The sequence below is a fragment of the Pan troglodytes genome, chromosome 11 (assembly GCF_028858775.2).
Source record: "Pan troglodytes isolate AG18354 chromosome 11, NHGRI_mPanTro3-v2.0_pri, whole genome shotgun sequence".
In the NCBI taxonomy this organism is placed as follows: domain Eukaryota; kingdom Metazoa; phylum Chordata; class Mammalia; order Primates; family Hominidae; genus Pan; species Pan troglodytes.
Genome location: NC_072409.2, coordinates 23,386,926 through 23,406,175, shown reverse-complemented (window position 1 = coordinate 23,406,175; position 19,250 = coordinate 23,386,926). Strand labels below are relative to the sequence as shown.

Genomic DNA, 19,250 nt, shown 5'->3' with positions numbered 1-19,250 from the left:
TAATTGTGTGTTGTCAACTCTTTCAGGCTATGAGGATATTTTTAAAATTTCCTATGAGGTCTATTCTTTGTATCCCTTAATGAGTTGGACTGGATAATTGCTCATATATCAAAGGATAAATTGTTTTGAGACATGGCTGTCTGAAGAGAAATTTTCCACTTCATTCTCCTTCAATGCAATTCATTATTTTCCCCTCTTTACAGTGTACTGTACAAATCACGTTACACTAGGAAAGGAACTCTTTATTTTAGAAGGATAGAGAGTTTGGAGTCAGACCGACCTATGTTCAAATTTGGTTCCAGCATTTACTAATTATGTGGGCTTGGCCAAGGTATTCATTTCCCCAAGTCTCAGTTGTCTCCTCTGTAAAATGGGGATGATAATAGCTGTGGGGATTAAATGTGAAGGGTTTAGTAACAGTGCCTGGAATGCAAGAGCCACCAAATAGAGAGGAGCTGTTTTGTAGCTGTCACCATCACATGCTCATGTGAAACACCTGCTTTGAGGGACACTCACAAGGGTTCCAGGCAATAGGCGGGGAGGTGAAGGTGATGGTGGGCTAACATGAACAATTGTATTTCAGGATGCTTTACAAACACAGCTTCATGTGATCCTTACCATACCCTGTGAGGGAAGCAGAATTGTGTCTGTTTTACAGAGAAGGAAAGTGGACCCTAGTAAAATGGACTGATAGCTCATGTAGTTGGTAGAATTTGGATTTTAATTCAGGTAAGTATGACTCCCAAACTTGGACTTTTTCTTTCACAATAGTCCAGGAAATGGAGGCCCAACAAGGTTAAGGTCACCCAGCTCACCAGAGGCTGGGATGGGCCAGAAGAGAGGCCTCTGGCCCTCTAAATCCAGTTCACTTTCCACTAGGATCTCATAAATAAAACCCCCCTTTTTTTTCCAGCTGCTGAGTCATGAGCTACAAGGCTGAAGGTGAGAAATGACATGGGATGCACAAGTGACCTCTGAAAAATAGTAACACACACACACACACACACAACCCCACCAACTCACCTGTGGTGAATGACCCTGAGACAGGTTCACTTTCCTCAAAGCCCTTCATGGCGATGATGCTGACAAGGTACTCCACGCCAGGTATGAGTTTCACCAGCCTGGTCTGAGTCTTGGTTCCGTCCACAGTTACCATGGAGGGTGTACCTGGAACACAGTAAAAGCAAGATGAGGAATAATGAACCTCATTGACACTTATTCACTGTTGCCCCCAAAAAGAGTGTATCTGATTTAGAAATGAAACTATATCTTCATCAAACACCACTTTCTTGACTTCTCATTTGCTCCTACCCTCTGGCATAAGGGAAGAAGGCTTACTTTTTGTATGCTTTTTCCATTGGTGCAGATGCCAAAAACAAAGCCAGGAGGGGGGGAAAAAACATGAAGTCACAACGTACTAAAAATGGCAAGTTTCCGTTCGGTAGAGAGCTGGCACCTTGTGCAAATTTTATCTTATTATTTTTCCCCACAAAGAATATGGGAAGCTTACTATGTAATGTATATCAGATCTATTTCACCCATTGTCTTGGCTTAGGATTATAGACTCCCTTACTAGAGGAAATTCTACTTAAGAAGAGAAAGTTGATTATAGTCAAGTTTGTGCTGCAGTGTTTATTAATAAACACAGAAATTGTATTTCTTAGAATTTGGGGGCTAGTGAAGAGCTTGCACATCAGCTGGTCAGACTTCCCATAGAGATAAAACAGTATTCCTGTGAAGAGGTTATTAACCATCCTCTCTTTATACACTTTCAGCAACAGGTAGCTTACTACCTGCCAGAGTGTCTTTAGGCAGATTTGACTGGGCTTCCTCCTTGTGGTCTCTATTATAGCCCATGCGCTTTGAGTTAGAACTCACAAATTTTCTAAGGCACAACTTGCCATCATTTACTGAGACAGACAGATTTGGTACCCAAAGTTAAAACTTCACATATATCCAAGACTAGCTTTTCAGATGAGTGTGCTCAGGGAGAGAAATGCCAATATATTTAGAATCTTTTGTCATTGTGTGCAAACAATACTAGAGATCTATTTCTCATAGAATTTTATAATTTCAAGGTTAAAAAAGGTCTTGTTCAAATGACCCTTCACAAGAAAGTTTCTTCTAAGAACCTCATAGCACTTTACAAATGAGTTCTCTTCTCTCCAGATGGTCTCACAAATAAAGAATTCATTTTCTTTGATCATGATGTTAGAGGATGAAAATTATCAGGGTCTTTTTCATGAATCCATCCAAACCCACAACACTCCTCCTCTCTCTCCCCTTTCCGAGTCTCCTACCTCCTGTAATGGGCACATAGGTAATCCGGAAGCTCTCCACTTGGGCTGTGGGTGCCCTCCAACTGACAGTAGCCGAGTTTTCAGTGATGTCTGAGAAAATGACTTCCTTTGGGGAGCCCATAGCTGTCAAGAAGAAAACACAAGAGAAGCCCAGAAACAGTTAACTGTCTTGTTCATCAATGGTTCTTCTTGAATTCCTTATTTAGGAAAACTCAGTGCCTAGAATTTGTGTCTGAGCCAAGCCTTTAGGATGGAGAATGTGGTGATCTGTGGTTAAGTTGTGACTTGCTAGGACCAATTGTTTCATTTCAGGTACAGGGCCCAGGGTTGTAGAAAAGTCATTTGGTCTAATTCAAGGGGAGTGATAGGACCATAGCTGACTTCCAAGGAATCATGGGAGAATGGTTTCCCAGATTGGAATATGTCCCCCGTTAATTTTTGATTTTTAACATTTTCTTAAATCTTTGCTTTCTAGTTCCTTTTATTAAATAATACTAAGACTTGACAACTGTACAGTTCTTTGCAAGGCTTATTTATAAGGCTTAATCCTCCTGTAGAAACCCCCAAAAAGATGTGATTATAGCCATTTTACAGAGAACCAAACCAAGGCTTCCATGAACATTCTTGTGATGTGATCTTTCTGGGTCCCAGGAGTAGGCAGCAGAGCCAAGCACAGCCTGGAATCCTGGAAATAACGTTCACACAAACACTGACCTGGGTAAACCCATTCCTAGAACTGGAAGGAGGTCCAAAGCCAAGAGAACAACCTCAGGCCCATCACCAAAGCAAACACCCAGTGGACACTGGGTCTACCTGTGAGAAAAGCCATGCCCAGGGGGAGTTTCTGCCTCCCAAAATACCTCCCCTCAAAACCCAGTTTCCTTTGGCTTTTCTCTGTGTATTTTTTGGCTGCGATTTTTGCCCTCTTCAGCTAACCATGCCTACCCAGAGAATTCAGGAAACAATTTTCAGGCTCTAGGGAGCTCACTTCCTCATCTTTTCCCCTCTCCAACCCACAGGGATTATTACATGCTGAAACCCACAGAAATTCAGCAAGGGTTTTTTTTTCTTCCCCTTTCTGTATTTTTCTCTCATCTAAGACATCTCCTCCTACAGCTTTCTTCTGTGGCCTGGTAGCCACCCCCAGACTCTGTGGCTGCCTGGGTTTTTGCCCTGCCCATGGAAAGTTTCAGAAACCACATGGGTCTCTGGAGCCTGAAAGAGCTTAATTGTCCAAATACCACTGAGAGGCTGGGTGACCTTGGGCAGGTCCCTTCACTTCTGTGAACCTCAGTTTCTCCATCTGTCCAGAGGGAAAAGTGGTACCCACCCACAGGGATGTTTTGAGGGTTAGCAGAGATAACAAATGTGAAAATCCCAGCACAGCATCTGGCATGCAGTGAGAATTCAGTAAATATGATTGCCCTCTCTTTATTTTCTTTCCAATGTCCCTCTTTCCTCCATGGGCCATACTAGACTTTAAGGTGTCCCCTAGGAAAGATCGAGATGAGGCTAACTGGAGAAAAACAAACAAACAAACAAACAAAAAACAGTGAGGTGTATAAACTCAGGCACTGAGGACTTCCCTCTGCCAACCTGGTGTACTCGCACTATTGCTTTGACTGAAAACCTCATTGGTGTAGGTACATTTTAGTAGGTGTATCTTATGGCCAAACACATTAATAGCTAATATGGTTACTGTGGGTAAAGAAATTCTGCTAAATACTTGACATTCATGATCTTATGTAAACCTCGTGGCTGACCTTTGAGTTAAATTCTATTTTCCAGATGAAGGAATTGAGGTAGAGCCATGATGAAACTCCAAGGACACTGTCCCATGGTTGTTGGCTTAACCACCAGGCAACACTGTCTCTCACTGCCCTTTCTACTGCCCTGGGCACCCAGGGCTGGCAGCTTGTGCTATGGAAAGGTACCTTGTGAGTGAGAGGAGCAGCTACAGCAGGGCCTTCTCAGGAGGAAGAGGGATAGGACATTACAGAGAAGAGTTTACAGTGGTATGAGGGAGGAAGAGAGGAGAGGAGAAAGGATTAAAAAAAAAAGGGGGAAATTTATAAACTTGATGAGGTGAAGATAGAAATTAGGCATCTTCTGTGCTCAAAAGCCCCCTTTCCTGTCTTCTCCTGGTCCTGGAGCACAGGCATGTAGACAAACACACACACACACACACACACAAGCACGCACGCGCATGGGCACCTCTCTTTGGCTATAAGCTACTAGGCTCTAGAGAAGAAAATCAAAGAGAGGGCTTTCCAAAAGAGCAGGGTCTGCCTTGCCTTTTTTTTGTTGTTGTTCTTAAAAAAAATTCAATTCATGATTATTCATTCTCTTTTTTGCTTTAGAACTGCAGGGCTTCTAGAAAAAAAAGATCAGCAAAACAAATCAATGATCAGAAGAAGTAAACTTTGAAGAGCACTGTTTATAAACCAATATCAAAATCAAGGCTCTGCCTCTGATCTGGAGTTGCTTTATGGGCAGCCACAGGGAGGAGGAGACTGAGACCTGCATCCCAGGATAGGGTGTCCCTGTTAATAAGAAACAGGGTTTTTCCCTCTTGCTAGGTTGCTGCCTGGATTCTAGCATTTTCTCCAAGCCTACAAATACTGATTATTATTTTTACATGGGTGATTTCTTGCCACTTGTTAGGTCCTGAAAACTTGACAATATAAAATATCTATCTTTAGACAAAAAGGAGAGGTTTTGGCAAATGTCATGCCTATGCCTGTCAGAGATGGCAAGCAGCTATATGCATTGGTTTTCTCTCATCCAGACTGCTCATTTTAAATAGTATTAGAATAAGCTGGTCATTGGGCTTTACTCCAAATCTAGCTCTATGATCATAGAAAAATCATTTCACCATTATGGTCCTCAGAGTCTTCATGCACAAACAGAAGAGGTTGAGCTACATCATCTCTCAGGTCCCTTTTATCTCTCCTGGTGATTTTGTGGTTCTGTCCCCTGGTTCCCTTTGAAGCAGCTGTCTCCAGCGAATGCTATGTCTCTGCATCTCCCTCAGTTTCATGAAATAATTTACTTGACTTGTTGGAGGTTTTTCCTTTTCTCTTTAAAAGTCATGTTCATCTTAGGATTATTACAAAGAGTCATATTATTACTACTGTTATTATTATCATTATTTGAGACAGGGTCTTGCTCTGTTGTCCAGGTGGGAATGCAGTGGCACGAACACAGGTCACCACAGCCTTAACCTCCTGGGCTCAAGAGATCTTCCTGCCTCAGCCTGCAGAGTAGCTGGTACTACAGGCATGAGGCACCACACCTGGCTAAGTTTTTGATTTTTTTTTTTTTTTTTTGTACAGGTAGGGTCTTACTATGTTGCCTAGGCTGGTCTCAAACTCCTGGACTCAAGTGATCCTCCTGTCTCAGCCTCCTGAAATGCTGGGATTACAGGTGTGAGCCATCACTCTGGGCCTAAGAGTCATATTATTAACCATCTTTTTTTTTTTCTCCTTGAAACAGTTCCTATGGAAAAAGGTGATTAAATTCCAAGGACACTCTAGGTACCTTTCAGAGTTGTTATGAGTATCAAAGTTAGAGAGCTTCATAAACAGTAGCATGTTAATCTTGCCAGCTCTCTCCTTTATCCTTGCTGATCACCGTACTGATTATTCACATGTAGCATTTTATAAATATTAATGTTTATAGATAGACGTGCTGCTTCTCCATTATCTCCCTACTTGGTATAGCTCGAACATTTGGCCAGAGAACAAGGAAGTGTATCTCTGGATAAAATGATGAGATATGATATGATGAGATGAGATATGATGAGATAATAGATAGAAGGAAGAATCTTTGGAACGTAAAAAAAAAAAAAGATGATAATTGTAACGATGATGATGCATTAATGGCAATGTGAATAGCTCTCATTTGCTGGGCCCTTGCTACGTGCCAGGCCTTCCGCTATGGGCTTTATATGAATTATCTCATTTAATCCTCACAACCCTATTAAGTAAATGGCATCATACTTTTTTTGCATAAGGACTTAGCCAAATTGTCCAAGGTAACACAGTCTGTAATTGAAAGAGTCAGGATCAGAGCGCCAGCCTGCCTGCATCCAAAGCTCCTGTGATTACTCAGCCCTGTGAGAAGAAGACCCCTGAGTCATGACTTTTCTCTGTTCTCTCCTGTTTATTTACAGTACCTGTTGTTGCTATAGCACTGACTGGCTGGGATCGCCTTCCTTTGCTTATTCCATAGAGTTCAATTTCGTATTCAGTAGCCTCTCTGAGACCTGTTATGTCCCTGGTACGTTCGGGGGCAAGTAGGGTTATTTCCAGTGGCTCAGACTGCTTTTTGGTATCTCTGATTTTGAGAACAAAATTGTCGAAGACCCCTTCATCAGCTGTCCAGGACAGACGGAAACCGTCTGGGGTGGCATCTGAAACCAGAAGGTTGTCAACTTCCGGTTCGGCTTCTAGAGGGAGAAAATGGTGGGAGAAGGAGGAAAGACAACATTATTTACCAGTCCGTGCAATCTTCTCTCCAGTAGGGGTATCAATATGTAGTGATGCCCTGGCTTTCAGAGATAGAAGTGTCCTGAGATACCAAAAATAAAATCATTCAACATTAACAAGTCCAGTAGAGTCAGGAGAGGGGAAAGATGGAGTAGACACATTCAATACAAGTCAAGCATATGTTTGCATATGTGAGTTTTGTCTAAAAGCAATTCAGTAAATCCACATCTGGACTCAGCATTGGCCCCTCCCACATATTATTAAATAAGTTCAAAGCCAGTAAATTGTTTACATTTGCTCTCTGTCTTCCAGTGGCTGAGTGCCCATCCCCTGCAAGACCTTTTTCTTTTCTTTTTGAAAAGACAAATAAACCAGCATTAATGATCTGTAGAGCTGCTTATGATGATACTGCTGATTACATTCCCCTTGAGCCTGCCCAAAATGGCTTTTAAAATGTTATGGTCTTTTTGCTTTGTTCTTAGTGCTGTTTCACTAAAGAAGGCTCCTACCCTTGACTTTTTTTTTTTTTTTTGCATTCTTTCTTGTTATTTTATTAACTATTAGATAAATGTTCAGATGGTAGAACTGAGGTTGGAACCTTTTATGCTACATACTGTGGACCCAGGGTTTCATCTTGTATTGCCTTAACTAGACAAAACTCAATGTCAATGTAGATTTAGAGCTGAGTTTCCCAAAGTGTGCTCAGAGTGAACTATTCCTGTTTGATCCTCTTCCTTAAAAAGTATCCTTTGTCAAATAAGTTTGGAAAATACTGCCTGGATAAGTACTCCTTGGAGATGATGCACGTTAGGGTGTTCTGAAAAGCCTTGCAGTTAAAGATCCTCTTTAACTTTGTTTCACTCAGTCTTTCCAAACTTATTTGAATGTGGAATTTCCTCACCGAGTAGGACCTTTGAACATTCTGTGGAGCTAGTCATCTCTAGAAAGACTTTGGGAAACACAGATGTTTGACTATTCCGTTGTTAATTTCTGTAGGAATCATTAGTCTTGAGAAAATTATGGATTTAGTCCGTGTTGCAGAGTCTCTCTGATATTAGTGATTACCGATAAAATAAGTTCACATTTGGTTTTCCAATGACGAGCCCACTGGGTAAGTTTGTTAAGATCATGGTTGAGATTTTGAGATGGCAAAGGTTTTAAATACGTTTTGGAAATATACTCATTGGTATATTTCTTTTGAGAAGGCTGAAATGTAGCTGGGGACCAGCCAGGTTGATCACAAGGGAAGATGATATGAGGTAAGCACACAAGAGCTATGGACAAGACAAGGTCTAAAGGATTTTGAATACAAAGCAGAAATATTTCGACCTTCTCATTTCTGGGGTGGGAGTGGGGAGTGTTCATTAAGTACATATGACAAGAGGGAGTGTGGGGAGAAGGTGAAACAGTAGACCACATTTATGGATTAAGTAGGGAATGTGAACAAAGATGTTAAAGTCATGGCGATCCGGTAGACAGATTACACAGAAGGGGACCAGGAAGAGGAACAAACGTCTCACTTGATTTGAAATACCTGTAACAATCTCAGCCCTCAAGGGCTTGGTTTGATGCCCTTGGGTGAAGCCAGAGACCATAACCTCATAGCCAATGCCAGTTATGAGGCCTCTAAGCTCCAGCTTCCTCTGGGTTCCTGAAAGTGTGAATTCCTGGGGGTCCAGCAGCTTCCCAGAATCCACCACCATTACTAGAAAGCTGTCAAAGGCATTCTCCGATGCCATCCAGGAAACTGTGAACCCGTAGGGATTAATGTCGGAAATGGTTAGGTTTTCCAGAAGGGGCAGGGCCTCTGAAAGAAGGGAGGAGTGAAAATAACTCAGGTTAGCAGCACTGACTCTGTCAGGATAGCACACGTTTCCAAGAACACCAATAGATACCCAAGTCCATCATTCAATTTGTGTTATATGCTTAGAAAATGAAAATTCAGTAGAACTTATTGGGTGCCAGATAGTGTTATCTTGTGCAATTCTCTTAATAGCCCACGAGGTAGGTATTATTCTAATTTCACACATGAGCAAACTGAGTTTCAAAGAAGTTGATTGACTTAGCTAAAGTTACAAGCTTGTAAGAAGAGATAGAGCGAAGATTTTAGTCAGGTTTGACTCCAAAGGCCATGTAGTTCTTTATACAAATAGGATGCGTTTTGTTGAGTTTGGATCCCGTTGTCTACTTCCCACTGCCTTCAGCTCTTTTTTTTTTTTTTCGAGTATAATTTCTTTCCGGTATACTTCATGTGTTTCTATCCCACTTCTAGTGCACAGTTTGAATCAAATTAATGAAGTCAATTAGTGACATATCCTCACAAGCTGAAATAAAGGGAGGAGGTAAGTTTTTTGTGTGTCAAAATTAATAGCTCACAGTTATAACCCACTAAGAAATGATAAGATTTGCTAAATCTTTTGCTGTTTATTTTCCTGGATAAAGTTAGAAAACAAGAACACATCTGGGTCTTAGTAAATTCTGTCATCATCTCTCCTTCATTCGTTCACCAAACATGTATGTCCCTGGCATTCTGATTTCTCAGGTGCTAAAGGGCCTTTTCACACATTGGGATATCCCAAAGGAGTGAGCTTATGTTGGCTAAGTTTCCGTTGATACTTGCCAACTGACAAAGCTTCACATTATTATCCTAGTTAGTCTTCAAAATGATACAGTAAGGTAGATATTGCTACCTGCCTTCCAACCCCGATCACATCTAAAAAAACCAGAGAGGTTAATGACTTATCCTAGGTCATACATCTGCTAGGTGCCTAAGCTGAGATACAATCAGGTCTTCCGACTCCAAGTTCTATGTTCTTTCCATACCCAAAGCCAACCCCAATCAGTGATGGCAATCCTGAGGGATAAGGAGGATTAGTGGAGAAGGTTCAGCGTCTCTTTTCTAGGTGTTTTTTCTTTTTTCTTTTTTTTTTTTCTGACAGTACTGGTAAATGCATTTTTTTTTTAATCAGAAGAAAAAAAGGAGACAGGAATTTCAAATTAGCTGCATCTAGTTTAGACACTTCTTTTCCATTACAGCTAAATGGAAACTTACAAAGAGATAAATGCTCTTGCATTAATTCACTAATGCCTAGGGTCTAATCCATGAGACATAAAGAAAAATGTTTTAAAAAGAAGTGTTTGGTGACTGAATGAATAAGGGAATGAATACCTTCATTTTGTAAATAGAGATTTAAATTTTGCTGTGGCTTGGACTTCCTGTAGTTATTTTGAAACACTTGGTGTTTATTCTGAGGCAGTTTTTTCCACGTAAAGATTTCCCAAGAATCGTAATTCTATCAAAAGCAAGGATGAAATCTCTTATACTGTGCAAACAATCTTCATCTGAGAGACAAGGGTCTCGAATTCTGTTCCTGGATTTTGTTTAGATAAGTGGCATCTCTCTTTGATAGCTGGCCTCTTTGCACCTCCACACCATCAAAGCAGTGAATTCCAATGAAAGTGAGGGCATTCAGGCTAATTAGGCAATCAAGGGCTTGTTATTTAAGAGTCCCTCCTGTTTTGTTTTTTTCTCTTTTAATATGCTTCTTTTAAAACGCAATCTTTTCACATCATGGATTAGCTGAGACAATGCTGTAACTGGATCTAGGATTCCCAAGACTGGGTCTCTCAGCTTCCTTTTCTTCTGTTATGTGGGAGGTCCTGCAAGCCGCTACAAGCAATGGCCTGATGGGATCTGTGGCCATTTCTCCCCTCCTGAGGAGTGAGAATCTCATCTCGTTCCTCCTTGTCTCAGTCCCTTAAGAAATTACCATGTTCTGCATTTGAAGACTCATCTGAATGATTTAATTCACATTAAGTAACTGGATAGGAAAAAATACTCATTTTTTTAATCTTACATTAAAACATATCCAAAGTTCTCTTAAAAAGGAGAGGGAGTTCATGATTGCATAGGTCTATTGTTCTATCTAGCCTTATTGGTTATTTTTAAGAAAGCCACTTTCCTAATAATGTTGGGAGACGGCAGAAAGAACCTAGCATGTATAAAATTCCTACTGGATGCTAGGCAGTTAAATTTCACCAACTCTATTTAATCTATGAGACAAGGCTCCCAGAAGTGCCTGTGGTATCCTCTCTCCATGCATAAGGAAATTAGGGTTCAAACAAGTTAAGAACTTGCTAAAATTATGTAGCTAAAAAGCTGTGGGAGAGGTTTAGAAACCACACAAGCTTGATCTCAAAATCCTCACTCTTCCAGGACACCATGCTGCCTATAATTAAATATTTAATTGTACTAATTGACATGTCTTAGTGATGGCAATTTAGACCCTGGGAGAGACCTGGTTTAATGTGAAAATCAGATGGCAAAGTCCGTCTTCTGAAAATTATCACTAATGAAAAGGAAGAGACTTCTAAATATTTTCTGAGGCTTTCTGGGCTAGAATTTAGTAAACTGACACCATGTGCAGCCTTTGCCATTGAAGTTTTTGCTGCCACCATTTGGCAGCATTTGCCAAATTGAACATTGGCAAATGTTCAAGAAGTCAAGTTGAGTGAATGGGTAGGGCTTAATTAAACTTGAAATTTATCTGCCATCTGAGGTTGAACCTTCATCAATCTTCCAACCCTGATCACATCTAAAAAAACCAGAGAGGTTAATGACTTATCCTAGGTCATACATGCTAGGTGCCTAAGCTGAGATACAACCAGGTCTTCCGACTCCAAGTTCTATGTTCTTTCCATACCCAAAGCCAACCCCAATCAGTGATGGCAATCCTGAGGGATAAGGAGGATTAGTGGAGAAGGTTCAGCGTCTCTTTTCTAGGTGATTTTTCTTTTTTCTTTTTTCTGACAGTACTGGTAAATGCATTTTTTTTTAATCAGAAGAAAAAAAGGAGACAGGAATTTCAAATTAGCTGCATCTAGCTGCATCTGTATTGTCAGTTTTAAGAATAATTATTTTTTAAAGAAAAAGATGGTTATACTTTTGGCACATATATGAACTGCCTTACCTAGCATGATTTATGAACAGAATTTCGATCTTAGGCCTTTACTAACTTAGGAGTCACTTTTTAGGCAGAATCTCTAAACTAGGGATAAAACAGCCAATAAAACTGGGCACAAAAAACCCTAAAAGCTTTATACAACTCTTGAGAACGTTCTCTCCACTTCCTAAGAGCAGCTGTGAAAGTCCTCTGCTTTATAATAGTATCTGCTTTCTCTTTACTTAGAAGTTTACATATATTATCTTGGCTATTATGAGTAATGTATTGTAACCTGTGTCTGTCAATGGATGAATGGATAAAGAAAATGTGGTGTATAGATAGATAGATCATATTTATATATAAATATATACATTCCATATGTGTGTATATATACATATAATACACATATATATAATGGAATACTTTATAGCCTTAAAAAAGAGGAAAATTCTGTCATTTTCAACAACACGGATGAACCCAGAAGACATTGTACAGAGTGAAATAATCGAGGCACAGAAAGACAAATACTGCATGATCTCATTTGTGTAATCTAAGAAAGCTGAACACATAGAAGCACAGAGAAGAATGGTGGTTACCAGCGACTGGGGTTGTGGAGATGAAGAAAGGGGAGATGTTGGTCAAGGAGTACAAAGTTCAGTTAGACAGAAGGAATAAGTTTTAGTGAACTACTGCACAGCATGGTGACTGGCCATAGTTAATAATAACATATTGAATACTTCAAAATTCCTAAAAGAGTAGATTTTAAATGTTCTCACAGCACAATAAGTAAATAAATAAATAAGGTGAGGTGATTGATGTGTTAATTAGGTTGATTCAATCAATCCACAATATATATGTATATCAAAACAACACACTATTCTCCATAAATATATACAATTACTATTTGTCAATTAAAAATAAGAGAGTATACATTTGCAGTGAAGATTGTATTTTTGTTGAATTTTCCTTTAAGATGACTTATCTCCTTTTCTCTCTGTATTAGACAAGTGAGAACCTCTGATTGAGTACCTGTAATGACAAAGGCAGTGAGGGGTCTGGTGGGATCCCCAGCCAAGGTGGTTCCTGCCACACTGACGTCATAGCCAGTGTTCTCCACCAAGCCTGTGATGTGAGCTTGCTTTGCATCTCCTGAGACTGTGAATTGCTGGGACTCATGCAGTGAGTGAGCGTCACTCACATTGATAACAATCTTTGCAAAAAGCCCAGCTTGAGTGGTCCGTGACATGTTGAAGCTTTTTGGAGTAATATTGCTAAAGATTAGCGTGCCCAACTGTGGCTTTGGTTCTAAAGAAGGAATATGGGCAGAGAGAAAGAGAGAGACATTATTAGAGGAAGCAGTGGATTTTTCCAGAATGTATCCATAGAACATGAAAGTATCAATATCTCTAAATACATGCAGAAGAGACAGTATGTTAGGCTGTGTCTACACCTGCATTGAATATGATGATAGAAAATACATTGCTTTCTCTGCAGGTGTAGATTTGTGTTCTTTATTTTTATTTTAGTTTTTAGATCTGTGTTCTTTTAAAGCATAGACACCACCATTTGCTAGTCATGTATGAAGAAGAGTAGACAAGCCATTAGAGTGGTAGATTGGAATAATGTGAAGGATATTAAGGCTACATTTTCTAAAGTTTGTATTGGGGACACAAGCCCTGTAAGATGTTCCAAGAAAAGACACCTTTATGATTAAGTATGCATGGTAAACACTGAATATTATGTCTTACCATAGAGATTCACAAGGTGGGTTTGCATTTTAAAGGCTCTGACAGGCTGATTCTGTCAATAAACCTATTTAATTTTGTTTAGCCCAAATTTCATAAACTTATTGATCAATGTATACCCTATCTGAGGAATATCCTTTGAACATCTCAAGGAGCTGGTGTTCCATTGAACATGTTTTAGAAAATGCTTCTTTGGAGTTTCCTCATTTAGTATTCTTTTTTAGTATCTACTGTTTGCACAAATTAAAGGCTAATACCCATACAAGAGAAATTTTTACAGTACTTAATATGCATTGTAGGAAAATCTATATTTTACCATTTAATACCGTAAAGGTGAAGATGGCTTCCATTAAAAATTCCCAGTGAATGCAAAGGTGAAAGAAAAACTTGAAGTTAGGCATTGAATTTTCTGCTTAGGAAACTCACTTATTGGATAATTTGGACAGATAGATGGTTTCCCTGAGGTTAAGTATCTCTTTTCTGTTAAAGTCTAGACATTCAGTTTTGAGAGCAACTCATTTAATGTTAAGGGGCCTATATGGCTAGATGTTTATGGGGCTGGCCTCCTAAATGCTCATTTATCAAATAAAACTAATTTTAAAGTAAGTGCAGCCCAGATTGTATTTTAGAGAGAGGCAACAGTACTGGAGGATTCAGATATTAAGATCAGGATTTAGGGTTGGGAAGAGGCACAATATTTCTTCCAAGGACTTGGGAGTTATTTTGCTTCAGCTCCAAAGTTAGGAGGAAAGAAGGGGCTCATTTGGATAAACTTTAACAGGACAATTATACAGCATAATTCAATGTCATAAAATCTCTAAGAACAAAAAGGATTTGGTTCAGAAGCAGAATATAGCCACTAGCATTGACATGGGATATCCTCCTTATCAATTAGTTTCAGAAGGTAACAATGCAATCATTTGCAGCTATAGCTTTGACAAATTCCCTCAACCACACAAAAGATTAAAATGTTCCAAGTGGAACTCTGTTATTTCCCTATATTTTGCTGTAGAAACAATCTCCCAAATTAAGGATGCATGCTGGAATTCTTCCCATGCTACCAGACAGACTATCAATGTCAACAGATTCACCATGCAGAATAAGACTCAGGTTCTTGAGGTCAGCTTTACCTCCAGCTGCCTCTCAAAGGGTGCAACCAAGTTGAGAAATGAGATGCAAGAAAAAACAGAGAAAGATAGTGGTAGTTAGGGTATGGTCAATGTTCCATGCAAAACGAGGGGCATTTTTCTCCCACCACTTTAAACCTTCTGAAATGACTCATGGACATGCTAGCTGCTTCCAGGAAAAAGAAACATTTTCAAAATTTAATGCTCTGAATATTCACCACATGCACCAAGATTTGGACAAGATGATGGCTTGAAAGAAGAGCCTGAGACTTTGTGACAGCTATCAGTGGGTGACAAAATGTGCTTGACAAAGTACATGTCAAAAAAGAGTAGTCTTCAGACAAAAATCTCGAGAACAAGGTAAGACTACTGGGTCCTCTCATGCAATTCTTGGGTTGTGATTCAGAGTCTATTCTCAGCATGCTCAGGGCACCTTTATTTTTTAAAATCCTGCTAGAGAGAAAGAGAGTGTAGATCTTTCTTACCAAGGCACCAGAAATGGCATGCACATACCTCTTTGAACATGACATAGGCAAACTTCGATTAGAACGACCACAGGCAGATGATAATGGGTGAGATTGAAAAAGATTATTCAAGATCAGATGAAAAGATGATTTAGAAATTCAACCAAAGCAAGTCAGGTTAACTTTATACAAACAAACAGAACAACTCCAGATGTGAATGGATATTTAGGAAAAAGAGGTTTGACACTGAAATTCTTTAATTTGGGGTGAGAGTTACTTTAAAGCTTTAAAGCTTTGATTTGGATGGCTCTATCAAATTTGAGAAGGATTGGGAGCAACTAGGAGGGTGAAAAGTGGGTAGCGGGTGATTTTTGGAAAGCTATTCAGAGGAAATTCAATGAAGAGTGAAGAAGCCATAATAGGAAATACCTGTGGTTGCTTGGACCATCAGGGTCTGAGCACGCTGCCCGCCAATCAGCCCATGAAGGTGGGCAGTGTAATTAGAAGAAGCTTTGAGGTTGGTGATGACAGAGCTGCGAGACACCCCAGGCACAGACAGCACCATGGTCTCATGGGGGTGATCGGAATTACTAACTTCTATAAGAAAGCTATCAAAGGCAGACTCCTGAGCTTCCCACGAGATGGACACACTGCCCCAGGTCATGTTTGAGACAGTGAGGTGGCTAAGAAGAGGTTTGGCTACTAAAGCAAGAAAAAAAAAGAAAAAAGAAAGTGTGTCAATTTAAAACACCATTGTAGAGTCAAAATCAAAATACATAAGACTAAATCCATAAAGTTTTAGACTTTACCCTTTGTTAATGGTAAAATAATTTGTCCCTTGTTGAAAATCAGTTTGAGCCATGAAAAACAAACATATATGTTTGCCTAATTTTCTCCTCTAAGTTTTTTTATACTTGAACCTGGCTGAGATAGGAACTGGATAATGTTGGCTCTCTCTGCCTTATCCATGGATCACCCTGACGACAATTTGTAGCCTCATGTAGAATGAGGACAGACCCTCTCTCAACCATGGGTGACCTAAATGACAGGTAATTTTGATGCTACGATGTCAACCCTCTTCTTGGATTTCCCAGACTATGAGTCCCCTTTTTGTAAACTATAAGGAAAAATTATCCTGTGTTTGTTCTGTAGATAATATTTATTTTTTTCTAGTTTATGATTTCTTCATTTCTCCTGTGTTTGTTTTGTAGATATTGTTTCTTTTTTTCCAGTTTGTGATTTCTTCATTTACCTCTCCAGAGAAGGCACTGTTTAAATTGTGCTAAGAATGCTACTTTGAATGTATGGGGCTCCCCTTTCTAAATTCACATAGGGTTCTCTTTTACTGCATGGCAAAGAGCATCTGACTTAGTGCACATCTCACAGACACCACAAATTTAAAGTGAGAGCAGTTTATTCTTTTGTTTTTTAAACTAAGTCCCTTGTTTGAACACAACTATTCTACTTTTATTTTTGCCATTTATCATTCACTATTCTGAGGGCAAGACAGCATGTTCTGATCTTCTAGAGGTGGTGTTGGAACTGGGGTGGTCTGAATGGCATGGCTGCCTCCTGCACTCATCTGATAAGTAATCTTTGCTGTTTCCCTTTACTTTCCCAGTTGGAAAAAAATACCCAACACCATCAACATGATTATTAAATCACTGGGATATTTGGGTATTGTGAGGTCCAAGAGACTAGGAAGACAAAGACACTAAGATAATACAAAATAAAATTTATAAGACCTCTTTGACTGAGGCAGACATCTTTCAAAGTCAAGAACAGGTCTAGTTATATAGCTTTTTAGTTATGAGAGGTTAGAATTCTTTTCTTTAGATTCCATATGGCAAACTAGACTGAACTACATTTTATGCTGTAAACATCCTGGTCAGTGATAAATCAGGCACATGTCTTTATGGCAATCCATTATTTGGGCTGCTGTTGGAAAAGAGTTATGTTAAACAGCACTCCAGCCTAGCACCATGGAAGAGTTAGTGCCCTGTGGCTTGTACATCAATGGGAGAGGAGAAGGAGAGGCTTCACCCTGCAAAGAAGACTGTAGAGAGAGTGTGTTAGAAATGGGAGAATGCACATGTACCTGTCGTGGCTGTGGCACTGATGGTTTTGGTCCGGATGCTGGGAGCAAGTCCAGAGAGGTAGACAATAAAATCAGTACTAGGGGGTAGCCCTGAGATATGGGCAGTTCGTTCAGCACCAGAGATATTATATTCCACAGTCTCCAGCAACCTATTGGAATCAATAATTTCAATGGTAAAGGTCTCGAAGATCCCATCGGTAGCCGTCCAGGAGAGATTGAAGCTCTCGGGAGTTATGTCAGAAACATTTAAGTTTCCAATTTCAGGTTCTTTGGCTGTAAAAGGAAGGGGTAGGGGAGAAGAAAAAAATAAATTTGAGTTAATTATTTGGCTGTGTTTTAAGATTGAGGTTGTTAATAGAACCATTGCTGGGTAGAGAGATCTGATAGTTCAGGGCTATGATGGAAGGAAGCAATGTTATCAATTAGTGCTAAAGGGAGAGAAAAAGCAGTTTTGTTAAAAGAAATTAGAAAAAGGAAGGTATGGCAATTAGATTTCTCTACGTGCAGTTGCCACATATAATCAGGCCCTGGCCAAGAAGATGTGCTGAATGATCTTATCAGGAACTGTTGCATCTTAACCACACTTGCCTCTGGGAGCCCTACCGCAGGGTTGCTGGCCACTGGTCAAAAGATATGAGTCCTGGCAACTTCCAGTCTCTTGAATTGCATTAAGGAAACCAAGATTACTTGGATGCCTTCCACAGACATTCTTTGCTTTGAAGGAGCTCTCATCTATTCAAATGAGGGCTAAATAATTCTGATGCCATTACCCTCCTCCCAAGGTGGTAACTTGAGGCTTCTGATTTTGTGACTTAATGGTAATTACCAATTTCTCAGTGTAATTCTTGGTATTTTTTTCATACTTTAGAGAAGGACCAGCCAGCCATTCTCATATTCTGTTAAAATAGCTTGTCCTCTCTTAACTGCTGCTATGCGGGCCAAAAAGGCTAGTATTGCATTGCCAACCAAGAGGGCTAAGCCAAGGCAAGGCAGTTTAGGCCATCCCTTTCAGCGAAGAAATAACATTTTGTCTTGAAGATGGTCCTGCCAGTGCTTTCCCCAACCATAAGAATAAAACATGCAGAGGGCAGGTAGGAGCAGGGTTTGAAAAGCTAGTACTGTCTCTTTAGCAAGAAAGAAGGCTCCTGGTCTCTGAGATCCTTCTAATAGATTTGTTGAGATACAGATCAGATGGGATTATGGAACTTCCTGCCCATAGGCCAATTCATCAGTGGCAAGAATGTTGCTATTGTTAAGAAGAAAAACACACACACATAAAAATACTGAGGACACCCAAGCCACAAGATATGCAGAAAAGATCAGAAGTGGTGGGTGATTACTTTGCCTTCTGGGAAGGGATGGTTTATGGGTCTCAGAAAAAGGAGGTCCGGGTGCCTTCAGAGTAGCCTTGGCTGCAAATTCTAGGCATTTCAGGGTCACGGTCCTGGCAGTGGTTGCCTGTGCTTTATGTTTCTTTATCTCAGTGAAAATTAGTGAAATGACTGAGGTTAAAATGCAGAGCTATGCTCTTGCTAGATTCAACTGGGATGTACAGGTATGCATTAAAGTTTAGTTGCAATAATTATTTAAAAAGGGGGGCAGTCATATGCAAAATGAAGCGATAGTCTCTACCGAGCTTCAAACCCATGGAGGCACATAATAAAGATGAGCAACGGAAAACTGTGTCAGAGGAAGGCTGCTGACTTTGGCAGGCCCCCGGGAAACACTGAAGTCTTGTAACAGGGGTAGAGTGACGAGTAAACTATAATGCACCCTCCAGGGTCTGGGGCTGGGAGTTTGCCATCCAAAGGCCAACACTCCAGAGAGAAACTCTTGATTAAAAGAGCAAAAAGGGTATCAGTTCTTTGACATTCATAGCCCAGGACATTCCTTGTTCCAAAAGCTGCTGTGTGTACTTGTGCTAATGAATGGCTTTCTCTTTGGTACAGTCTCCAGTCATAATTGTGTAATTTCTTTTTTTTTCCTTCTGGTCTAGCTATTTGCTAATTTGATGTTCTAACAATGACTCAGTATCTGAGAGAATTGCCCGGAGGAGGGTAATTCAGTTCTCTTATTATACTGG

The 19,250-nt window shown here is 40.0% G+C and overlaps 1 protein-coding gene across 11 annotated transcripts in view; it reads right to left on the bottom strand.

The window, feature by feature from the left end:
• Positions 1-19,250, bottom strand: part of TNC (tenascin C) — a 97,216-nt gene that overhangs the window by 19,394 nt on the left and 58,572 nt on the right. For 3 of the 11 annotated variants that reach the window (XM_063787538.1, XM_063787542.1, XM_063787540.1), the window contains 7 exons: positions 17,168-17,440; positions 15,499-15,771; positions 12,763-13,038; positions 8,325-8,597; positions 6,478-6,750; positions 2,301-2,423; positions 1,024-1,167 (listed from right to left, as the gene is read on the bottom strand). In XM_063787538.1, the coding sequence (XP_063643608.1) occupies positions 1,024-1,167; positions 2,301-2,423; positions 6,478-6,750; positions 8,325-8,597; positions 12,763-13,038; positions 15,499-15,771; positions 17,168-17,440 (1,635 nt within the window). The remainder of the gene's footprint in view (positions 1-1,023; positions 1,168-2,300; positions 2,424-6,477; positions 6,751-8,324; positions 8,598-12,762; positions 13,039-15,498; positions 15,772-17,167; positions 17,441-19,250) is intronic. The other 8 variants (XM_009457162.5, XM_063787543.1, XM_063787544.1 and 5 more) reach the window with 4 other exon arrangements.